Genomic DNA, 23,444 nt, shown 5'->3' on the forward strand with positions numbered 1-23,444 from the left:
CACCAAAACTGAGAGTTTCTAAGACATTGGTCTAGTTTTGATAACATATTGTTGGGCAGGTTTTTCAGGTCCAGAAAAAAGGCAAAATATAGCTATAAGGACAAGACAGGACATCAGGAACCACTCTAGAGTAACCAACAGCTTTATGTCTGTGGCACTCAGCTCTAATACGGTAAATGTCTACTCAGTCCTTGGAACTGTACAGTGAGAAGGAGAATTTGAAGATATGTTTCCTGTATTGTAAGGGGAATGCCTGCTTTGCCTGGTCTACATCAGACCTCTTTCTTTGTATATGATTTTCCCAAAGCCCTGGAATAATGTAATTTTTCCCCTTGGTGGTAAGAATTCAGAAAAGTTTTTTTCAATAAGAAGAAAAATCTAGGCTACCTGGCTCCAATATACAAAATGTTGGGGTTTTTTTATTAGAGTGGTGCAATACTAATTAGTTAATTAGTCCCAGGAATTGCAAGGCTGGAAAGACATTTTAAATTACAACTTTTAAGATTTTCTTTCTACTTTAATTTTCTGCCTCCAGAGTTTACTTAACAAACACCATCAACAAAAAAAGGCACTACCAATTAAGAACCACTGCAGTTAGAAATGAATACTACGTCTTGGAGAACTTGTAACACAGACATGGTCTTGTCTGTGGAAAGTCTGTATGGTGGATTGCAAATGCCTTGCTGGTGGTGTAAAGCACTGGGCTTGCTGTCTGAATATCTGCTATAATTTATGAGCATTTGTGTGAGAGGGGAAGGAAACCTTGCCACAGCAAATGTGTTATCAGCTGGAGGTCTTTCACTCAGACCCGACTGCTAAAATTCTCTTCAGCCTAATTTTGCAAATCTCAAGAGTCCGAAGACTCTGACACAGCTGTAATCCAGTGTGGGGCACACAATCTCCTTGGTGAAGAGAGAAAGTCTTACATGATTTGGAAATCACCTTTTCAGTTTCCACAGATAATTGCTCAAAGGATCTGCGAGAAGCCTGCTGATATAAAGAAGCACACGACTCACAGAGTCTGTCTGTGATCTGTACTCAGCAGGGTCCTGGGATGGGGGAAGATGCCAGGATTTGACCTCCTGCCTCTGTGTAACTGGGGTAGGGAAATGGTTAAGGATTCCTGAGAGTTATATGGTCAAGATGACAAACAAATCTCTCTAGAATTCAACACACAGGAGTGAACAGAGAAGTTTAAACCTTGTGACAGTAGATTTTAAAGCAGTGTTACTTACTCCTTATAAGAAGTTTTGCCCTCTATCCATTCCTCCCTCCTCTTATAACCCATTTCTAGGGGTTATAATAGCACAGAATTATATTCTAATTCTTCTGCCACTGCAGAGTTTTTTCAGAATGCCTCAATCCCAGAGAGGCACAGAAATAATCCTTAACCTGCCGCCAGCTTTAAATATTTTGAGCACTTTGAAAAATGTTTATTCTGCAATGATGACATCTTTTGACTTTGTGTTGACTTGGAAGAATATATAGGAACGTGCTCCCTCACATCTTTCTCCATGTAAATGATCTTTTTTTTTTTTTTTTTTTCCAAAGGGTGGATCTTTGCCTCTAATCCTCTCTGCTATTGCAGGGGAAGCTGGGTGTGCAGGACTTTATACCAGCTTTTTAGTACAACCAGAACAACTTTCCATGTAAATTCTAAGTTATGTGACAAATCTTTTCATGTACTTTCTCTACTGCCCCTTACTGTACTTTGCTATTCTATGTACTTATCAATCTAGAACAAATTTGCTGTCCACCTAAAGAGGCGGAGTGGCTCTCCTTTACTTTTCATGCAAGGATAATTACTATGTCCATATTCTACTCTTAGTAAATGCCAACAGAGAAAAAATACTTTAGGCATCATGCAAAGAGGTGCCTAGGACTACCTGGAACAGCCAGGTCACAGTGAGCTACTGTGTGGATTTGCAGCCCACCATTTACTCTGTGCTAATGTCACCGTGGACAATCTTGGGGGATGCTTCAAAGGGACAGCTGATCCAACCTGACAGTGCTGCAGCCAAAGGGGAAAGTTGGCTCCCACAGCCCCCGGTACCTGATCCACGCGCCTCCCCCGTCCTCTGTGCCAGCTCTCATTCCTCAGAGACCTGTTTCTGCCTGCTGGGCTGGTGAAATTTACTGGGTTACCTTTCTACCAGTGAGCCACTTGGCTTGGTGGTGTGGGTAGGGGGAAGGACCAGATGAGAACCAGAGTTAAACAAGGGAAGCAGCAGGACAAAAGAGGGAGGGGGAGGAAGGGAGGAAGGCCATTATTTTTGGTGGCATTCAGCCATCATTGTTAATAACATTTCTCCCACAAAGGAGGTGTGTATGATTCTCTGTCACATACTTGGAGAGTACAAACGGTGGGTTAAAGCAGAAGAATATCTAGAGCTCTGTCCTTATTCATGTGTTCATTTAAAAAAAACCCTAATATCGTCACACCAACAAGCCCTTGGGTTTTGACTGATCACTGCTGAGGCTAGCCCTAAATATTACCCCTGTCTCAGGCTGGGCACTTGTATATTCCCCTAGTAACATGCGACCACACTTCATGATGTTATGAAAGGTAAGGTAATTTGGGAAACTACTAATTTACAGTTGATAATATGAAACACTTCTCAACTCCCTAGTCAACCTACATTAGCTCTAATACCTTATGCAATAGTTAACTATTGTTAGCTAAAGTAGCTATACAATATGTTATTGCCACATAGTCAAGCTCATCTCATGACCTAACTGCAAGACTGAGTGAAATCAATGAGAACTTTAACCCCTTTTGTTTCTGACACAATTTTGCCCCCACTTGTGGTGGGTCAGCTGGCAATATATAAATTCAAGAAATCCTGAGCAGTCAGCAACAGAAGCTTGCTGTACTGTTTTTCTGACTGCTAAATTCAGACATCAGTATTTCTGATGAAGAAATACAAAATGTAAGAAAAAGTTGCTGTCTTGACAAAGGATCTGTCCAGATGGACAAAAGATGCTATTTTCTAGGAACTGAGATATACCATGAGTACTTTATGCTGTAACAAAATTGTTACAAGTTTATCTGTATGTGTTATATGTGTTGGGCTGCATATGTAAGCTGGAGGAAATACAAAATAATTCTGTAAAACTGAATAAGTTAAGTTCCAGGAAAGCAAGTAGTCTTCTTAAATTTTGCAGCTTAAAGTACGAATAGCTACTTTTTACTTTCTAAGTTATTATTATTAGCCTTTCTATTCAAGCTTTTTGGGATCAAAACTTTTCTTTTTCAGTCCTTGAGCATAAAACATTTTGAAAGTTAATCAAGTTCACCATTGGTAATGCTGGAATATGTCTGATTAGATAACATGTTCTGCTGAGAGTCAGCAGTTGCTTTAGTTTCACTAGTTTAGATAAAGAAGTGGCATATGAATGTCACAAACACAATTTTAAATTAGAAGTGTTTCCTATGTCTCCAGTAACTAAGAAGATGTAATCTGTCCAGTCACAGATATCAGATATGTAGAATGACAGATGGCAAAACATAATAATAACTAAAATTGAAAGCTTTATTTCTAAAAATAACATAGACTAACCCTGAGGACTCCACAGAAAGAGTACAGCATTGAGGTATTGTGGCAAATTATACAGCGTTCTGTATTATCTATTCATCAGGAATTCAATATATTACATGACACTATGTGGCTTCTGTTAACCTCCTGAGCTCATGCACTCAGGTAGAAAGCAAAAGCTCTTAGAGAAGCAATGAGGAAGATTTTTTTGGCAAATGAATCAGCTATCAATGGGTTTGAGTGGTTAGACCTAGCTGGCAAAAAAACCTGATCAGCCGAAAAAAAAGTTTTATCATAACTGAACTTATGGGAATCTTCCTTAAACAAATAATATTATTTTAAGAGAGGGAAAGGCAAAAAGTAGTAATTAAGCCATGTCAAAATATCTTCTTTCAACAATATCAGATGCAAGCTTTCTGATTTGTTGTTTTGAATTCACCTTTCCTTGTGATTTCTTTTTTTAATGTTAGAGATGATAATTTCTCGTAATAATGAAAACAGACGTGATAATGTCCAACTGAAATGTGTGCAGTCAGTTAAAAAGGTACATTTTTATAGCCTTAAGCAAAATATTTTTTGGTAAGATCTCTGAAACTTTCATGTTTCAATCCTAATTCTACAATGGACAGTTTTCTAAACACCTAAGACCTTCATGGAGAGAGATCTCTCCCCTCTGGATAGATTCAGTGTTTGTGGATTTTTGCCCTTTGGTACTGAAATCAAAGGCAACTTTTATGAGGGAAGTCTCCTTTCCCTGAATAGTATCAGAGCTGAAATAGCTTAGCACTAATCTCGTTCAGTGGATCCCTGCCAAGATGCTGCTGTTGGTGTCATTTTGAGTGTGCTACTCAAGTGACAGTTTTTTTAAAGAGCCTCTAAGAAGATTCAGAATATATATATATATATATATTTTAAATTCTTTAAAAACCTATCCACCCACCCCCTTCAGTCCCCCACTGGAGGCAGGAGTGGAAACAGCTTATCCAAATATCCAAAAAAGATCCGAGACACAGGTAGAGCAGTCTGGGGTTAGAAAACATAGCAGTTGAGCTTTATGTTGAAGCACAGATATAAGTTAATAAACTGGAACACATGAAGAGGTGACATCTTGGTGTTCCATGTTACAGGCATTTTGTTTACGTTGTCCACCCATGGACTGCTCATGGGTGCAGAGCAACACTCCTATCTGACTGATAGGAGATAACAGCCTACACCCTGAGAGTCTCTGTTAAATTTCTAAGGGTAGATAAGATTGTCTATACACTTGCAGATGCTTTCTCTTTGCTGCAACAGTATGCAGTCTTCTAGCAAAATATGTTCTGCAGTGCTTGCTCAGGCTAATCTCTCAATAACCACAGTAATGGAGAAGTGGGACTGATAGGGTTTGGTAAACTGCAAAGGCATCTGCTTAAGGGAAGCATGCACAGGATTCTGCAGCTAGCAGAATAAGAACAGTAAGAATTATTGATTGCATTTATTTCTGAAATCAAAGTTGTCCCTATTTATTGGGAGATGCTGAGAATTTCAGATGGACTTGACTTGCTTGGGAGTAAAATGATGATAATGTGATTTGACCAAATTGATAACAAGTTTATTTATGACAATTTGACTTGTTATAGTGTGAAGAGTCCTAAAACCATTCGTTCAGGAGAAAAAAAAAATCAATAGTTGTTTCTCTATTTGGACAAAAACATTTTATAGTAACATTCACTTCCCCTAGAAATATAGGTTTAGTCCTACTGGGTTGCTGTCAGCTTGTGTAAAGAACTGGGATTTATTCTGAGATAGGATTGGCAGAGAAAAAATTAGGGGTCTTTTTTCAAGCTTTGGACTGTGCAGAATTTAAGACATTATTTTGCTTACAATGGTGATATCTGAAAGAGTTTTTCCCTTTCATTGAAAATATGGCATTTTGACATTTCCCACCCAGTAGGTAAGAACCTAAGTTCAGGCTTTGCCTCATCTAAGTCCAAATATAAATATAAATATAAATAATAGCTTACAGGCCATAGATAGGCCATTTATATAGAAATATAAATAAAAGCTTACAGGCCATATCTGAGTGAATATCTCACTCATTAGGTTTTCTACTGTCCTTGAGTCTTTGTTCTCAAGAAATTCCAAATAAAACTGCCATCGAAACTGACCTGTTTCTACCAAACATTTCCATAAAAAATTACATTTCCAAAAGTGAAAGATTTCAGAAAAAAAATATTTTTAGTATGTTTTGCTCAGCAGACTTTTCCTTTGCAGTCAGCTCTATATTTATCTTAAATATAACTGCAGTGAATAACAAATATTTGTTTTTATTACTAGCCCTCTGTAAGTAAATCAGAACTAGATTCAAGTACTTCTTTGAACATCTGCTGAACTGATCACATATTTCAGCTGTTGTACCTTGACATATCTTTTCTGAAAAGGAATTGTCTTAAGAAGTCTCGTGGTCTCACTGATTAGTCAGTATACTAAATAGAAATAAAATAATCTAGTGCTTTTTTTGCTTAGGAGAAAAGTATCTGTTTACTTGTATAAATAAAGCTGCTACAGATTTATTCTTTTATAGTTTATATGAATACTGGTACAAATTTTCCTTTTTATATACATCAAAAAAGATGCCTTGACATAAGTACAAGAATCTGAAACATTATCACAATGCAGAAAATTATAAAGAGGTTGAAGAAAAAATTATTCTGTCTAATACTTTACCACTAAGAACTCATGCATGGAGGTATAATTTAATATGTAGACATTTGCAAACCATGCCGTATAACTGGTTCATTATTGTAAGTAAACAGATGAACACATAAGTGCTAATATGTGTCATTCACTTTGAAAATACTTAATGGCATAGGAAAACACTCTAGATTAACTCAAAGTAACTATTTAATGTGAGGAGATACACAGTTTTTAAAGTATGCACTTTCCAGAAAACCTGCCATTTCTTCAATATGGCAATCAGTAAAATTATTTGCAAATACAGAGAGTATGATTTTTTTGCAAAATGCTGCAAGGTTGGCGAGACATTATCTAGTAAGAATTATTTTCTTTCCAAAAATTTGAAAATTTCATGAAAAATACAGTAAGAATTGGAAAATTCCTCTACAGATAGGTTTTCATTGAGTTTGCTGACAAAAAGTGTTATATAGAAGCCATTTTTTTCATATTTTTTAAAAAGCGATGCTAGAATCTAGGCAGGGCCTCAACAGATATTTCAACATTTCCTGATAGTTCCTGTATCCACCTCCTCAATTTACTTCAATAACTGTTGAGTTAAGGGCAATCTTCTAGAAGAGCCTTTGAATAAGTATCTAACTCCAAGATCTCCAAAGTCTTCAGCACCACAGCAGACCATTAAGAAGACTAACCAGCAGCCAAATACCTTAAGATTTCTAGATTTTTAACTGTAGGAGAGCCCACCTTGTCTACAGTGACCCCAAGGAGACTCCACATCTCCATGGTAGACACTCCAGGGTTTCCATGGTCTTTCACTCCAGATTACTCCATGATTTAGACTCTCAGTCATACATTCTTTTCACCAAATATTTAACAAACTAACATTTCATTTTTATTTAAAGACAAAACTAGATTTGAAAGACATAAAATCATCTAAAAAAAAAAGAAGAAAAAATTGTCTGCCAGGTCTACAACACTCTACTTCAATTACTCTTCACACTCTGTGAATCAAGAAGATGTATATGATCAGATCCTGCAGTGTTTTGGAGCACATTGACTTGGATCATATAGTCACAGAATGTGAGCTGAATGCGTGTAAGTGTAGGATTAAATTCTGCATCAGAAGTTTGTTTACATTATTTGCAGTAGGTAAGTAAATGAGAGTGCATGGAGTGAATACCAAAATAAGAAAAAAAATAAGAAAAATAAATAAGTGGATCATCATGGGGGAAAACATAAAGAAACTAGAAAAATCATAATTACAATAAAAATAAAAATGCTTACTTCTAAATTACATTACTGAAAATATATCTTGAAAACAATATTTTGTCTTCTCATGTGAAGTATGGAAGAGATCAAGCAAGTAACCATGGCAATATAATTAATATATTTTTAAAATATTGATTCAGCATTTGTTCCCAGAGAAGTTTGGGTTGCACATATTACAAAAAAACAGGTTTAATAAAGAAAAATAAAAAGGGAAAAAATCACAAACAGAACACAACATTTATAAGTAATGACTATTCAATAGCCAAAAAAAATTGTACCTTTTTTATTGCTTTGCCTATAAGGTAATCTCCAACCGGTATCAAAACTCCACCGAAGATAGCCAGCACAGCACCGATGACAGCCCCAGTGAGGAGCCCACAGTTTCTGTTACAGCCCATTCCTCTCTTTCGTCAGGGTGAAGGCAGACAATGTAAAAATTTCCTTGTTGGAAGACCTGATGTTTTTTTCTCACTTCTTGGTCCCAATAGGCTCAATGATCTTCCTGAGAGAAGCTGCTTATATAAGAAGAGAGTGAACAAAAATCACATTCCAAAGCTCAAAGTACAAAGTGCATGAGGTGAAGCAGGTAGGAAGACAACATGTCAAAAACAACCAGCCAGTGCCAAACAAAAAAAAAAAAGTTGCATGTACTTTTGGCAAGCTAGTCACATGTGACATATCATTATTTTATTCCAATTCTCTAAAAGACTTTCGTTAGTCTTTTTTTTTTCTTTTTTTTTTTGGCTCTGTTGTACTGGGACAAACTGATATACTTATTATTCAGCTGACACTCTTCCTGGGGCAAGCAACTTCTCTAAAAATCTCTCTGTGCTAAAAGAGGAGGCTACAGCTCTCAGCTTTAATCACAGCCTGCAGTGCCCATGGCTCCTCCACTTCAGGCAAAACCAGGAGTTTACACCTCTAGTATGAGCTACCCAGGCTATTTCTGTGTTATTCCAGCAAGGAAGTCCTCAAGGTCTATCAGTGCCTTGGTAGGAATGGCAGCTTCTAATGGGAGGCACCTACAAGGAGCCTGTCTTTCCGGATGTCTGTCAGTCCACAGTCTACTGCTGAAGGGATAAAACTTTGACAACTGGATTTTCCTTTTAGAGTTGCATTCTTGTTATCACCTAGTTTCATCAATCCCAATCGCCTTACAGAAAGGCAGTCTTCTTAAAATGAGTCTAGATTTTGATCTTTGAAGGATATAACACCTTATATTTAAAGATCATTCAGTCTCAGAAAGAAAAAAAAAAGTCTGCAATTACTCATTGGAAAACAACAGTTGCTGGTAATATGTGCTAACGTACCTTAAGATCTGGCCTCTAATGAAAGGTGTTGTAAAGAAAAATCAGTATTATACTAGTGCTGAGAGATGCAGTAAAATATAAGCTCCTAGTGACATTTTTACCTATTTATTACTGTTTATAAATAACTGAGACAAAGAGCTGCCTAATTTGCAATTTATTCTTGCTCAGGAATTAATCACATCCACAGAATTTGCAAGTTTGTTATTTGCTTTAGAACTCCAGCTAATGGAAAATCTGCTGGTTTTTGTTTTAGATGTCATTGTCCATATCCTTTTTATTCTTACCAATTCCTGTTTGTTAACATGTTGCGATCACCTTTATACCAATTTTAAAGCAGGTATTAGTTGAAGAGTTAATTACGCATTCAAGGACAAACACAGAGAACAAAGTAAAACAGATGGAGTGGTAGAACAACTCAACCTGAATTCCTACTTTACTCTTGAGGATTAAAGGGCTAAAAAATCTTTGTGTAATTCTAAATAGTAGAACAGGTGGAGGAATAGCATGCGTTTTATTTTGGTAAATGCAGTTATGTGGTCCTTCTATTAAAAAAAGGACACACGCAGTATGCACTGACATATAAGGTACCATGGTCAGCAGGCTAACAATGTGTCCTCCCATGTCCTATCAAACCCACAATTATATCATGTCCATACTTGAGCCCAGCCCGCTCCTCTTATCTGCACTGGAAACCCACCTTCTAGCTGCTCCTACACTAGCAGCAGTTTATGGCTCTGTTGCCATTAGCAATGACTCTTTCTATAAGTTTGAACTCATTCAGTACTTTAATAATTTCTCCTTGGATACTTGCAAGCAGAATGACCAAAAGACTACTTGCAATCTCAGAAAAAAACCTTCCTAAAAATGTCAGCCAGTCCATCCACCTGCCACCAGGTCATTCGTTGTGGTTCCCACATCAAAACTTTACCCTTTGATTGTTTTACCTTCACATACAAGAGATCAAGGAAAAAAAACAGATTTGACTGAAGTTTTTTACTTTCTCTGGGGCCTGAGAAGAGTCTCTTTACAGCTGTAAACATGTCTTTTCTACTGGAGGAGGTATACCTTATTTGAACCACAGGTTTACTTAGTTGCTTTCCTCTCTGCCAGCTATATTACTCTGTGCCTTTGTACAGAACAGCAATAGAAACCCATCAAAGGGGTAACATTAAGAAAAAAAATCAATTTTTCCAAACTTTTCATTCAACTTGTTGCACTTTTCACAAAGATAAGTGAAAGATGAGTTGACTGAATCATAAAAAACACCAAGTTATGAAGGTTCTTTGATATAGTGGATGGATGCCTAATGTGCCTAACAGCAAACTTCGAAGCAAACTCAAGTTAGAAATTAATTAGACCTGAAGAACTTGTAAGTGAAAGTCATAACTCTCATAACTTTGTAGATATGGTCAGATCAGGATCTTTAGTCTGGCAAAAGCAGAACTGTAACATAGCTGTGCAACTCATTGGATAAGCGGTGTAGGTATTTAAAAATCTAATTGCTGTTACACATTGTGACAAATCTAAGGAGTAGCGGACATTCTCTGTGAAATCTAGTTCTGAAAAGTACATATTTCAAGTTAACTTTTTTCCCCAATGCTATATATTCTAGTAGATATTTTTTTAAAGTGTAGAAATATACATTTCAAAATTTAAAATTGAAATTATCGCTTCCTTAAGTGTTTAAAGAGGGCTTTTAGACATCATCAGACTTTTTTTCTTGGTTTACATACTGGATCTTTTAAAATTCAACAGAAATACACCTTCCACGAAAATAAATTTCTACGTAAGTTTCTAAAAGCTCTTCCAATGGATTAGTGTGTGTGTGTGTGTATGTTAGGCAGACTAGGTATCTCTCATAAGCACTAAACAGCTAGAAAGCAACTGACTGCTAATAACTTGTGTCTATTCCAAGCTTTTGCAAATTGTAAGATATTCAACCTTTTCCCATCAAACACAATGCAATAGTAGTCTAGACATAGCTCAATTTATGCAATTCAAATTATCTATTACACAACTGCAATGAAGAGCACTCACCACACAACACTCAGTTTCACACAGAAGTCAACAAGCTATTCTTATCTATCACAACTGAATGTAAAATATGAGGGTTAGAGTAGAGATTTCCAACGAGAATGCAGTTGTGTCTGGGAATTAATATTCAACTGAAAGTAATTTACCTTAAGCAGAGTAGAAAGTACCATAACAAACTCAGATATTATCTATGAGACAATAGTATCATTTAAACTTAGAATTGACTACAGCATTAGTAATATTAACCCTGTTCCACAGTGTTGGCTATGTACTTTTTAATATTGTTTCAAATGTCCTTAGTAGAGTATTGACAGTGGAAATGGTCCAGTCAAATCTCTGAAAGGAGAATTTATAAGTATTGGAATAGGAGGAAAGCTGAAAAATGTTATTAACATTTTCATCCCTACTTAACTTACACTTCTGTACACACTTGTTTAAAGTAAACCCTTATAAAAATCGAATAATATTATCTGTATTTTCTTAATGATTTCTGCAGCTTTGATAGTAATTTTTAAGCATTGCTGGGCACGGCATTACTTTGATTCTGACATAGAATCAGATTTATTGCCCCAAATCAGAGCAACTACTTTGACATACTTTGAAATTATAATTTTGAACTTTTTATCTGCAATAGTAAATGATAAAAATATTACTTTAAAAATATACATTTCTTATAAATTCACGTAACTCCAGAACTGTAGTTTTAAAAACATGAAATATCAAAAGACAGAATGCAACTCAGAAAGCCAGCAATACTGAACATAAAATACCATTGCTAACATAGTAACAAAGCATTTCACTAATACCTGTAAAATTTAACTGTTTCTTGCAAACAACTTTGCAAAATCTTGCCTTTTTATGTTATTTTACAAATAAATATTTTGAAGAGCTTTCCATCAACTGATTTTAAAAACATTTCTGAGGAAAACCCTCTGATTTTAAGCATTGGATCATATGACTCACCTTGAATAAGGGCAAGTGACTTTTCAGCTGAGTGTACAAGCACTTAACACATGGCTTGCATCAAGTTACGAGAAGACAAGCTGTTAAATCTCCCCACCGAGCACATAGCCTCTAAACTCCAAGGGAGTGTTTATATATTCCAAGAGACGTCAGTTCCCTCTTTATCTTTTTGCCAGAAGAAAAAGTTAAGTTGTATTGGTGCTGGGGGGCACGTTATTTTTACAGTCTGACTAAAAGCCACTACCTACATCTCGTGGTAATATACTTAGCAGCTGCAATCTTTGTCAAATTTTGATCCAAGTGAGTCAAAGGTCAAGGAGACAAAAGGGTAAAATACTTATTTGGTTCCTGGTCACTTCTTTTCTAATAACCATTTGCTTTTAAAACTGCTCATATTAGCAAGTTCTGACTAACCAGTTCCTGACAGCTTCCTTAAGATACAGAATATTTTCAAATATTCTTTGCTATATAGCATGCTCTGTTGTATAATATAATAAAAAAAGCCTTAATACTGAGTCAAAATACAGACTAAACACCTTTGCAGCTTAATCATTGTGATAGTATATTTTCAAGTAATAAACATCAGGAAACGTCAGAATATTTTTAAAAGGGATTTTTTTTCACATTTGCATTACAACATTTCCTCACAAAGTGCTAAGGCTCTTCCTCTTTTACTGCAAGTTCAATGAACTTCATCCCAGAAGCTTCTTTTTCTTAGTGTATCTAATAATCAGTTATTTTTACACTGACATCTATGTAGACCAAAGTATCACCCCAGCACAGTGTCTACTAATAATTAATAATAAACAGTTTGGCAAGCTTTTGCACAAATATTTTTTAAATAACTCCTTATCCCACGTGAATTAAATGAATGGATTGTTTTAAAAGATTCTTCTGGCAGCAGCAAGCGGAAGTGATCTATATTTGGCTCACTTAATTATGAGAGAAAATATTCCTAAAAATAGATTCTTAGGTCTTGTTATTTTCTTAGGGAAAATAGCAAAAGGAAGACTATGGAAAATGTGGGCCCACTGTTGAATGAGGTGGGTGCCCTGGTAACAGAAGATGCTGAGAAGGCATATACTGAACACCTTCTTTGCTTCAGTCTTTACAGATAAAAGTGCCTCTCAGGAATCCCAAATGCTAAAGGGAAGAGAGAGAGTCTGGAGAGAGGAAGACTGCTCCCTGGTTGAGGAAGAGCTGATCAGAGATAGTCTAAACAAAATCAATATACACAAATCCATGGGCCCTGATGGGATGCACCCATGAGTGCTGAAGGAGCTGGCGAAAATGATCGCTACATGGCTCTCTATCATCTTTGAAAGGTCCTGGAGAACAGGAGAGGGGCCTGAAGACTGGAGGATAGCCAATGTCAATCCAGTCTTCAGAAAGGTCAAGAAGGAGGATCTGGGCAACTACAGGCCAGTCAGCCTACCCTCCATCCCTGGGAAGGTGATGGAACAGCTCATTCTTGATACCATCTCTAAGCAGCTGGAAAAGAAGGTTATCAGAAGTAATCAACATGGTTTCACTAAGAGGAAATCATGCTTGACCAATCTGTAGGTAGCCTTCTATGATGTCTTCACCAGCTGGGTAGATAGGGGAAAGCGGTGGATGTTGTCTACCTTGATTTCAGCAAGGCTTTTGATACCATATCCCACAACATCCTTGTAGCAAAGCTTAGAAGGTATGGGATAGATGAGTGGATTGTGAGATGGATAGAGAATTGGCTGACTGGCAGAGCTCAGAAGGCTGTGATCAGTGGCGCAGAATCTAGTTGGAGGCCTGTAACTAAAGGTGTTCCCCAGGGGTTGGTACTGGGTCCAGTCTTGTTTAACATCTTCATCAACGACCTGGATGTAGGGATAGAGTCCACCCTCAGCAGGTTTGCTGATGACACGAAGTTGGGAGGTGTGGCTGACACACCAGAAGGTTGTGCTGCCATTCAATGAGACCAGGACACACTGGAGAGTTGGGTAGAAAGGAACCTGATGAGGTTCAACAAGAGCAAGTGCACAGTCCACCTGGGGAGAAATAACCGTATGCACCAGTACAGGTTAGGGGCTGACCTGCTGGAGGGGAGCTCTGAGGAAAAGGACCTGGGTGTTCTGGTGGACAGCAGGCTGGCCATGAGCCAGCAGTGTGCCCTTGTGGCCAGGAAGGCCAAGAGTATCCTGGGGGGCGTTAAAAAGAGCATGGCCAGCAGGTCAAGGGAGGTTCTCCTCCCCCTCTACTCTGCCCTGGTGAGGCCATATCTGGAGTACTGTATACAATTCTGGGCTCCCCAGTTCAAGAGAGACAGGGATCTTCTGGAGAGAGTCCAGCGGAGGGCCACAAAGATGATGAGGAGCCTGGAGCATCTCCTGTATGAGGAAAGGCTGAGAGAGCTCAAAGTCTTCAGCCTGGAGAAGAGAAGACTGAACCAAAAGTTCCACACAAATTTAAGGAAAAACTTCTTTACTGTGAGGGTGACAGAGCACTGGAACAGGCTGCCCAGAGAGGTTGTGGAATCTCCATCTCTGGAGATGTTCAAAACCTGCCTGGATGCTTTCCTGTGCAACCTGTTGTAGGGAACCTGCTTTGGCAGGGGGGCTGGACTAGATGATCTCCTGAGGTCCATTCCAACCCCTACGATTCTGTGATTCTGTGATACTTCCAGGGTATAACATGGAATAGTTTATGTGATCCACATGTTTAGTATTTGGTATGTTTTTTGACCGATTGTTTACAGTTCTGTTTTTGATACTGCTTGATATAGTTATCCTTTTGGGGAAGAAACTCCTTTCTTCTAATATACTTCTGCTATGTAAATCTAAATTGGATGAAGATTAATGAATTTGAGCTTTTATCTCTAGCAGTGAAAGCAAGAGTGAAGTGAGCCTGGTCCTTTGAAAGCAACCTGTAGGACAGTCTTTGTACAAGGCTCATTGCCAGGGATGTTGGTGACCCTGACTATTCAGTTTCACATCTTCGAAAAGCGAAGTAGATTTGCTTTCCTCTTTTCTCTAATTCAAGAGTGAAGTTTAACTGCTGAAGAAGCAGTCCTCCACACTGGAGTAGTGCATGGTTTCCATGCACTACTTTTATGAATATTATCATTAATTATTTGTATTGGACATCTCCTTGTATGATGCTCTCTTGAGGATTGTCATGTTTGGGATCCCCCAGCTTTCTTCTGAGGATGCACTGCCTTCTTTACTGCTGATTTGTCTCTTCTAAGTGGGATTAATTGCAGTTACTCACAACTGCCCATGGAGATGTTCCCTACCATGCTAATTTTCTCCATTTGCAGTGTATGGGATTTAATGTGCACCATTCATAAGGGAGGAAAGTATCTACTGCTGTTTTTTTGTTGGAGTCCTAAAGGCACTAAGACAAATGTAATGAAGTTGAGTTTTCAACATATGCATGTTGAGTTTTATCAGCTGATTTTATGACTTATGATATCCTATTATCCTCCTATATAAACAAAATCTCTTCTAACAGGCAGTGTTTGGCAGTGAAATGAGGACTTCCAGGTTCAACTGCAGAAAACAGCTTAAAGGATTTGAAGCTAAGAGAGAAGCTGTGCTCTTTTGAATATCAATCATTTCTGTTTCTTATAAACAAAACAAAACAAACCCAACCTAAGTACCTAATGGTTCTTCTGTGTTCTCTGGCTTCGTATTGGAGTTCAGAGGTTATGGAGAAGAAAATACAGAGACAAACAGCAACAGAACAATGACAGAAAAAGTGAAAAAATATGTACTTCATCTGGTGCAACAGTGGTGCTATGAGAAAAACTAGCCCACAAGGAGAAACTGTCAAGAAAGAGAAATGGTGTAAATGACAATCATATGCTTGATGAAGACACAGAAAACCACAGGAAACAGAAAAAGACAAATGCAGTTGTTAACTCCAAATGAAATCTGCCCACATTTCCTGGAATAAACATGCTACTGACAAGAAAATGCTGAAGAGATTATTGTGATTCCTGGCTTTTCTAGAAACATCATAGCAGGGCCAAATAACTTTCTTTGGGGTGATTTCTAAACCCAGAGGGAACAAATGAGGAGAGTTATCATCTTTCTACACTCCCTGAGGTCCCTGAACATTCAGTGAGTCCCCTTTTTATTTTATGTTAAGATCCCTTCCGTTAGAGGATTTTATACCTTTATGGTACATATAATACAAATTTTGAGGATGCCCACATAAATGTTCCCACATTCCTGTGGGAATTCTCTAATGTAAAGTACAGCACAGCACAACATGATTTTATATTCCCATGTTTCTACAGTCATGGCAATTGCAGATTACTTCTTCACCTGCCTATTATGAAACTTGTAAAAACTAATTTTAACATTAATCCCTTGTCAGATGTGGAGATGTTAGCAGATGTTAGCCGAGGTTAGCAAGAAAATGAGAGAGCTCCAGGAAACTCCTGTCTATATTTTCATACCCTCTGAATTTTTCAGAGGACACTAACATTGAAGAAAACAAAACAAAACAAACAAACAAAAAACCTGAAAACCAACACACACAAAACCAACCTTCTAGTTGTTAGGCAAAGTACCAGGCCCTGGGGCAGAAGATGAGGTTAATGTTGTCAGCATTCAAAACACGATTTTCTATACTGTTTTGGGTACTCTTCCTATTTTGAAATAAAGATGTAAGGAATTATGTTTACCTCTTTTCTATGATAAGTGAAAACATGGATTTATTTTTTATCCAGTTTATTCTATTAATATCATCTTATGTGGTTTCTACACTCCCCACCCAAAAACCCATTGCCATCACTAAGTAGTCCTCTGGCTTCTCCACAGTTATTAAGTTCCACAAGAAGGGCAGTATCTTTCTCAGAGTGTAAGATTTAAAGCATTCAAAAAACCCACAAAAATTAAAATGTGGCTCCTGTCCCCAAATAAGCTCTTTTGGACTCAATACACTCATATTCACTCGTGCACTTAGTCCTACTGAGGAGGAGAACAACAAAAATGAATCATCTACAAAAGAAAATGTGCAATATGCCACCAGCTGGATGAGACTTTTGCCCTTCTGCATGTATTAGAGACACTGAGAGGTGTTCCTTTATAGAGAGTGAAATTTTGTATTCATGAAAGGTGGTTTGACTTCCTACAGAAATGAAAATCTTTTGTGTATCACATCATCACATAATTCATAAGAAGCAGCACGAGCTATCCACCCAGACCAGTCTCAGCAATTTACTTCACTACTATTGTAAAAAAAAATTAAAAATAATAATATAGAATTAATATCTTTTTCCTAAATTATATGTTCACTGTCTTTGTCTTAGCTCCTCTCACTGTCATTGCTATTTTGTACCACCTCATTTTCCAAAAGCCCTAGGATAGAAGAGAGTTATATGTCAGGAGTAGTTATCTCACTTTAAAAGAAGCAAATATCAAGATATTTCAGTTGTTTCAGTTTTGCTTTTGATATCTTATCTGTAAGGAGCTAAAAGAAAAGAAAGACATAGTTTCATAGCAATAATTATTTTCTTGTTTAAAGTTAATTGTAAATATTTGTTGCAAATAATTTTATCCAGGTAAAAAGTAGGCATCTGTCCTAAGAAAGATGAATATGTTTCCTCCCCTCTCAATGGAGAGGTACAAGCACATCCACAGACTCATCTCATCTACCTTAAATGCTTATCTTAAGACAAGGATATATCATGCTCTTTGGAGGTACTGATGTCTCTCCTTTAACTGCAGAGGATCTAAATGACTCACTTAAATTAGACATCTAACTTTTAGAAAGTTAATATTAGAACAATTCCACTTCAACTCCCCAGAAAAGTCTTTCAGATCTTCCCATCATCAATGCACCATCCCAAGAGTACCAGAACAGCTATACAAGGTTCTGGTAAGTGCAAACAAGTTGTGAAGCAAGAAGAATGCAATAAGAAAACTTCAAAATATTTACCACCTGACATTAATGTAAAGTTTGGCCAAAGACTGCAGATGTTGTGTAGCATTTTTTTGCCCACTTCACATAACAGACTTTTGCTGCAGATTTATTGGCCTTCAAGGCTTTCCAGTGTATGTATGCCCTGAGGCTTACTCCAACCACTCATACCAAGCAGACTTCAGCCCCCTGAAAAAAGATCCTTCCAAACATGCATTAATACCTGATTTCTCATCACAAGAGCTTGGAAGGCTCATTCCAAATTGCTGTGTAGCTCCTTCATTACCTACCAAAGACTCCCAGCTGTAGTTTTCCCAGCTCTGTGAAGTGTTAGGACCTAAGGTGCTGTCCCTTGTGATTCTCAGTCTGTTCTGATGATACGGAAAACATCCTAAAATACCATTGGCTCAAGCCAACTTGGCAACAGTACAGTGGAAACAGCGTGATATATTTGGCTTCTGCCAGGGATGAGTTTCTCTGTCAAATTGTAACTAAGTTCTTTAAGGGAAAAATGGGTGATAGAAGACATAGGAACTGCAACTGCTTCAGTTCTTTTTTTTTTTTTTTTTTCTTTTTTTTCCCCCACAAATATTGATTCTGAGTTCTTCTTCACTGACTGTGACAGGCATAAACTGTTTCCTTTCTCAGTCCTCAAAATCACTTTTAAAATTTATTTTCAAGTTATTCTAGCAAGGAAATCAGGTGAAGAAAGCACAAGAGAGGCAGGGATAGGGTGAACTTCGATTCTTTCAATCCTGTGGGCTCATGTGAGAGTCACTCAGAAAATAGATAGGAAGGAACTTTGTAGAACGAAACCCAATTCAGAAAATATAATAAATAACTTAGGCTTCTGAGTGAGTCCGAATCAGGAAAGAGCTATAAAAATCTGTTTCCTAAAGGATTGGGTCAGTCTATTAATGCTAGAGATGTTTCTGACTGAAATTTATGGAGAGCACAGAGAAGATGCTCCAATGGTAGGGGAGAAAAATGTTAAAAACGGACATTTTTTGAAAGCCAAGAGAAATTTAATAAATCTTGTCCCTACTTGGATATATTCCACTTCTTGCAAAACTTTTCTCCTTGACTCAGAAGTCACAGAATAATGGAGTAATTCAAAACTCCTTCACTCGTGCAATAACTGGTTGAGAAATAGTCACCATAATGAATCATCCCAGACAATGGCAGTGGCTTTGATGAATGATTGTGCAGTCTTTATGACAGCTTTTACCTACCAGCTAAACCATAATTTTGTCTGTGTAATAATTAAGAACAACACACATGAAGGAGATTTTTCCAGTTAATGAAGAGGTTAAGTTTAAGGTCAACTTTTCTGTGACTTCTCAAGAGTTGAAGACCTGTCAAGTAATTGACACCCTTTTCTTTCAGTTCACATGTCCCAGACCTTGTCCTTGATCTGAGCAACAGGTAGATCTTCCCTGAGACTTCAGTTCAGCTTCAAACACAAGGTATTAGAGCCAAATCATGAGCCTACTTCCAGAAAAAAAAAACCCTGTTCTTCATCAGGCAAGCCCAAGACAAGAGGAAAGCTCTACTTAACTAACCCCATGTCCTGGGACAGTTCCCCAGCCCCACTTTGAGAATCAGAATTGGTGGCTGGGTTAGTAGCAGGGGGTCCAGGCCTCCGCCAGCGAGACATATGTTTTCCACCAAAAGAAAGGGCAACATAGAAAGTCATGGAGATAATTAATGCAGGCCAAAGCCCTTCCTGATTAGGCTTTGTCCCTCGAGGGGAGATCTCGGAGACTTCAGCAGTGACAGCATGGAGCTGATGGAAGCACTCTCAGAAAAGTAGATTTTCCCCTCCAGCTGGCAGCGGAGGTGCAGACCCTGTGGGTGAGGAAGTCACTTATCAGGCTGGGTGAGGAAGCAATACTCTGAGAGTTTTAAGAAAATGTGCGCCAACTGCATTGGAGTTTTTCACCTTTTGTAGCCTTTCCCTATGGATCTGGCAAGTTAAGTTTTATTTAAACTAATTTATTACACAAATTTTCTTATACCAAAGGATGCTTTTTCTCCTCTGTATTCTAAGTACTAATGTGCTACTCTTGTATGTGTGACAAAAAAGGAATTTTTCCTTTTTACATATTTTTCTTGAGAAGATACTTAATTACTGCAATGAAAGTATAAAACACAGATCACACATGAAGAAAAAAAGCCTCTGAAAAATAAAATCACCTTTGCTACAAGAGATACCTTGGTAGCAGTGAAAGAGTTAAAGAGACTAGGAAAATTTGTGTAGTAGGATTATCACATAATAAGAAACATTAAGAACTTTGAAGAACAGAGCAGAAGAAAAAGTATTATCAGTGATTTCTGTGCACTAGCAGTGAATGAAGTAGGCAAGTAACAGTTACTCTGAATTTCTCAGATCATGTAATCTTCTGATTGTAAGATATGGCATTATTCTTTCAGATTAAACCATGCTATATGGTTATGTTACATGTATATAACTATCAGTTACAAAAAAGTAGTTTCCAAAAAAAAAAATTAACTGAAAAAAAAAGTACATTTCTGACAATTTTCCTGGTTGTACTAGTTTTATAAGTGCTTCTGAAGTCTCACTTAAGGACAGAAAAAAAATGGCCAAAACCAGACAACTACAGACTATATTTTTTTTAATTAATAGTATATTTTTGCCAAGTTAAAAAAAAAATACAAATAGCTGTATTAATATCACAATTATTGTATCAGTTTTTGAAGAGAATCAGGTCACTAAAATAGCACAAGTTATTAGTATTTATATGACTATGATATATTTATTGAGTTGATCTTAGGATTTTCATATCAAAATTAATTTTTGTTACCATCAGCATCTTTGTTAGGCATGAATTATAATTTTAAATGTACACAGAAATGCACATATATGCCTTTTCCTATAATTAATAATTACTACAGTATTTTCAGATTTTAATTTATAACACATTTATAAAATATATGCATTTTATGATCAGCCATACACTTGATGTTTCTCTTTATTCAGATTTATTTTTGATAGTAAATGTATATAATCCTTTAAATAATAGACTTTTATATATAGGATAATGATTCACAGAAAAAATATTAAATTACATATTACATATTAAAATATGGATACATGGATTTTTAATTTCAATGTACAGTGAAATATTATCAATATATTAATATGTAAGTGAAATAATTTGATTATCAGTATATTTACTCTTTCTAAATTTTAGTGAATGGGCTCTCCTTAGAGTTATAAACAGTCAAGAAATGGAGGCTGAATGGCATCTGTCTGTTCTTTTAATAGTTTTAGTATATAAGAGCATTTTGCTAGCAACAGGATAAAATAATACACTCACAAAAAACGAATGCAATGTCCAAATGTGTGCTGAGAAACTGCATTTAGTCCAGAAGCATGGTCACATACCTGTATGGAGGGAGAGCTGCTCTCACTACTCTTGCCACCAGGAACTGGCGAGCTGCAGAAAAGCCTGCTGAATTAGCTCCTTATTCACAGAAAAATCAAGTTGCTGTAGCAACCCTATAGCAACCCTGGCTGCCCAGTGCCCTACGACTCAGTTCTCTTTCATCAGCTGCAAAGAGAAATAGAAAGTTGTACAGACCTTTTAAACTCCTTGGTAGCTAAACTGTCTCAAGTGATAAGGAATTGTAAAACCTCTGAGCCAAAGATAATACTCTTTCACACTTAGGCTTTGCAAGACAGACCAGCTCTAAGAAATCCTTTCAACACCAGCCTCTGTCTCGGATCTCTTTCCCCTCCACTATAGCCCAGCACCTGGAGGTGGTGTATCAGGCCCCTGTTGCCAATACAGAACAAGCTCAATAGACTTTGCTCTTTGCAATAACTCTTTGCAAACACAGTCTAATCCCATTTAATCCTCACAACACACTGGAAGCCAGGTAAGGTGTTTCATGTTAGAGATACCTCTTCAGATTTAGGCTTATTATACTTTTTTACACAAAGCACAGAGGCAGTTCAGAATGAGGAATCACAGCTGTCAATACAGCTGTTCAAATTCCTGGGACTCTTTCTAATTATTTCCACAGGCTTTGGTTCAGAACTTTGTTGTCTAGATGCACATCTGAGCCAAATGACAGTGCTATTGCTTCCTCTGCCTGTCCTTTTGGATCTTTGCTAGATCCTTTTATCATAGCAGTGACAAACTATTTAAAATACTTCTAAAAAGCTTTTAAAGTTTTAAGCACTGTATTCTTTTTTTTTATTATTTGAACCGGGGATTGAGGCAACTCCTTCCAGACAGTTACAGCAAATAGCAACAGTGAGCAGTCTGTCTGCTGAGGCCTTTCATAATTAAGATAAAAGCTGTCCCAGAGGGTTAACAGGACCCCGAGGTGGGTCAGTATGACAGGAGCTATAGAGCTATGTCCTACAAGTATTAACTCAAGAGGCATCCCATGGCATTAATCTCTTTGCCGGGCTTTCTATGATTTTTTTCTTTCTCTAAAGTTAGTCAGAAAATAAAGCAACAAGGGAAAGGAAGGAAACAAAAATATTCCTGAAATTTCCATTAATCTGGATTTCTGACCTATCCTCTTATGTAGATGCTGTTGTTCTACCTTTGGTCTTCTTGGAGTCCTTTTGATTGCTTTCTGTGTGGCTTTCGCAGCTGCAGCCTCCAGCTTGGTGCCACTTCCTTTCTGCCTTTCTTTCTACATGTGCTTCCTTTTACTCCTGTTTCCTCTCCAAGAACCTCCTCCCTCCTCCAGCTCTCTGTATAGCTCTCACACCTTCCACCCTATCATTTCAGCAGTCACTCCTCCTTCAAGCATCTCCTCTGGTCTGTCTCCTCCCCCATTGAAACATCATCTAGGTTTTTTTTCTCCATTCCCCAAATTTACACCTTTACATCAATTCTGTCCTTGTCCCCTGCCATTAACATTTATATATCTTAAAATTTCCCATGATATGTTTTTCTTTCTTCTCCTACTTCCCTTTTTCTCCTTCTGCCTGAAGTCATGGTATATAATATTCTTGTACTATCAGTTAATCAAAAAGCTGTTGCAACTGAAAGCCAGATTCATCAGTGCTCTTTGGTACACAGATTAACGTTACCTGAAAGGTTAATTATAAATAATAATTTAAATTTGGCACCTTAATCCTGTACTGTGTTCTTGTTTGTGTTCCTTCCTAAAGCCTCAGAACAGTAAAGCCCATGGAACTTCTGCCCATTATCTTTCCCTGCCCAGCTGTCATTCAGCAATCTTTTTGAAGTCCTCCCACTCCTAAGAAAATTAATATTGAACAGCTTTGCCCATACACAAAGAAGCAGATGTGCCTGGTAAGGAAAAGTAAACCTAGTCCTCAACTTACCTGCACCAGAACTGAGAGAGGATCTGAGAGCTGACCAGGAACAACTCACACTTCATGGAATGAAGGGTCAGACAGTTTCAGTGGTGAAGCAGGCATATTGGGCTACCAAAACCAGTGCTGTTCCCTCCCTTCCACCTCACAACAGCTAGAAAGGAAATGGGATGTATCCTTCACCTCTTTCTTATGCTTTGAGAAGTCAGAGCAGTCATTAGTGTTTCGCATTTAAAAACAATCCTTAAAATTACATAGTGTAAAGATTACAGAATTGTAAACACGCCATCACAACACGAAACACCCCAGGCATGTTTGTGGCAGAGCGCACACCCTCCATATAATTATACTCAGGCTTCTCTGTTTTAGGCAAAAAGTAGCAATAGCAGCTTATCAGATCCCCAAAATGGTATTGGAGAGGATTCAGCA

General features: G+C 37.5%; 1 protein-coding gene across 5 annotated transcripts in view; it reads right to left on the reverse strand.

Moving 5' to 3' along the window:
* The window catches only part of CD36 (CD36 molecule (CD36 blood group)), a 36,727-nt gene extending 15,614 nt beyond the window's left edge, over positions 1–21,113 (reverse strand). For 2 of the 5 annotated variants that reach the window (XM_010166392.1, XM_010166394.1), the window contains exons 1-2: positions 21,099–21,113; positions 7,757–7,990 (exon numbers count right to left, since the gene is read on the reverse strand). In XM_010166392.1, coding sequence (XP_010164694.1) covers positions 7,757–7,876 — 120 coding nt within the window. In that variant the 5' untranslated portion in view covers positions 7,877–7,990; positions 21,099–21,113. Of the gene's footprint in view, positions 1–7,756; positions 7,991–11,785; positions 11,890–21,098 lie in introns of those variants that run through there. The other 3 variants (XM_010166396.1, XM_010166395.1, XM_010166393.1) reach the window with 2 other exon arrangements.
* Between the last annotated feature and the right edge of the window lie 2,331 nt (positions 21,114–23,444).

Source organism: Antrostomus carolinensis, unplaced genomic scaffold, assembly GCF_000700745.2.
Source record: "Antrostomus carolinensis isolate BGI_N321 unplaced genomic scaffold, ASM70074v2 scaffold2944, whole genome shotgun sequence".
Taxonomy (NCBI): domain Eukaryota; kingdom Metazoa; phylum Chordata; class Aves; order Caprimulgiformes; family Caprimulgidae; genus Antrostomus; species Antrostomus carolinensis.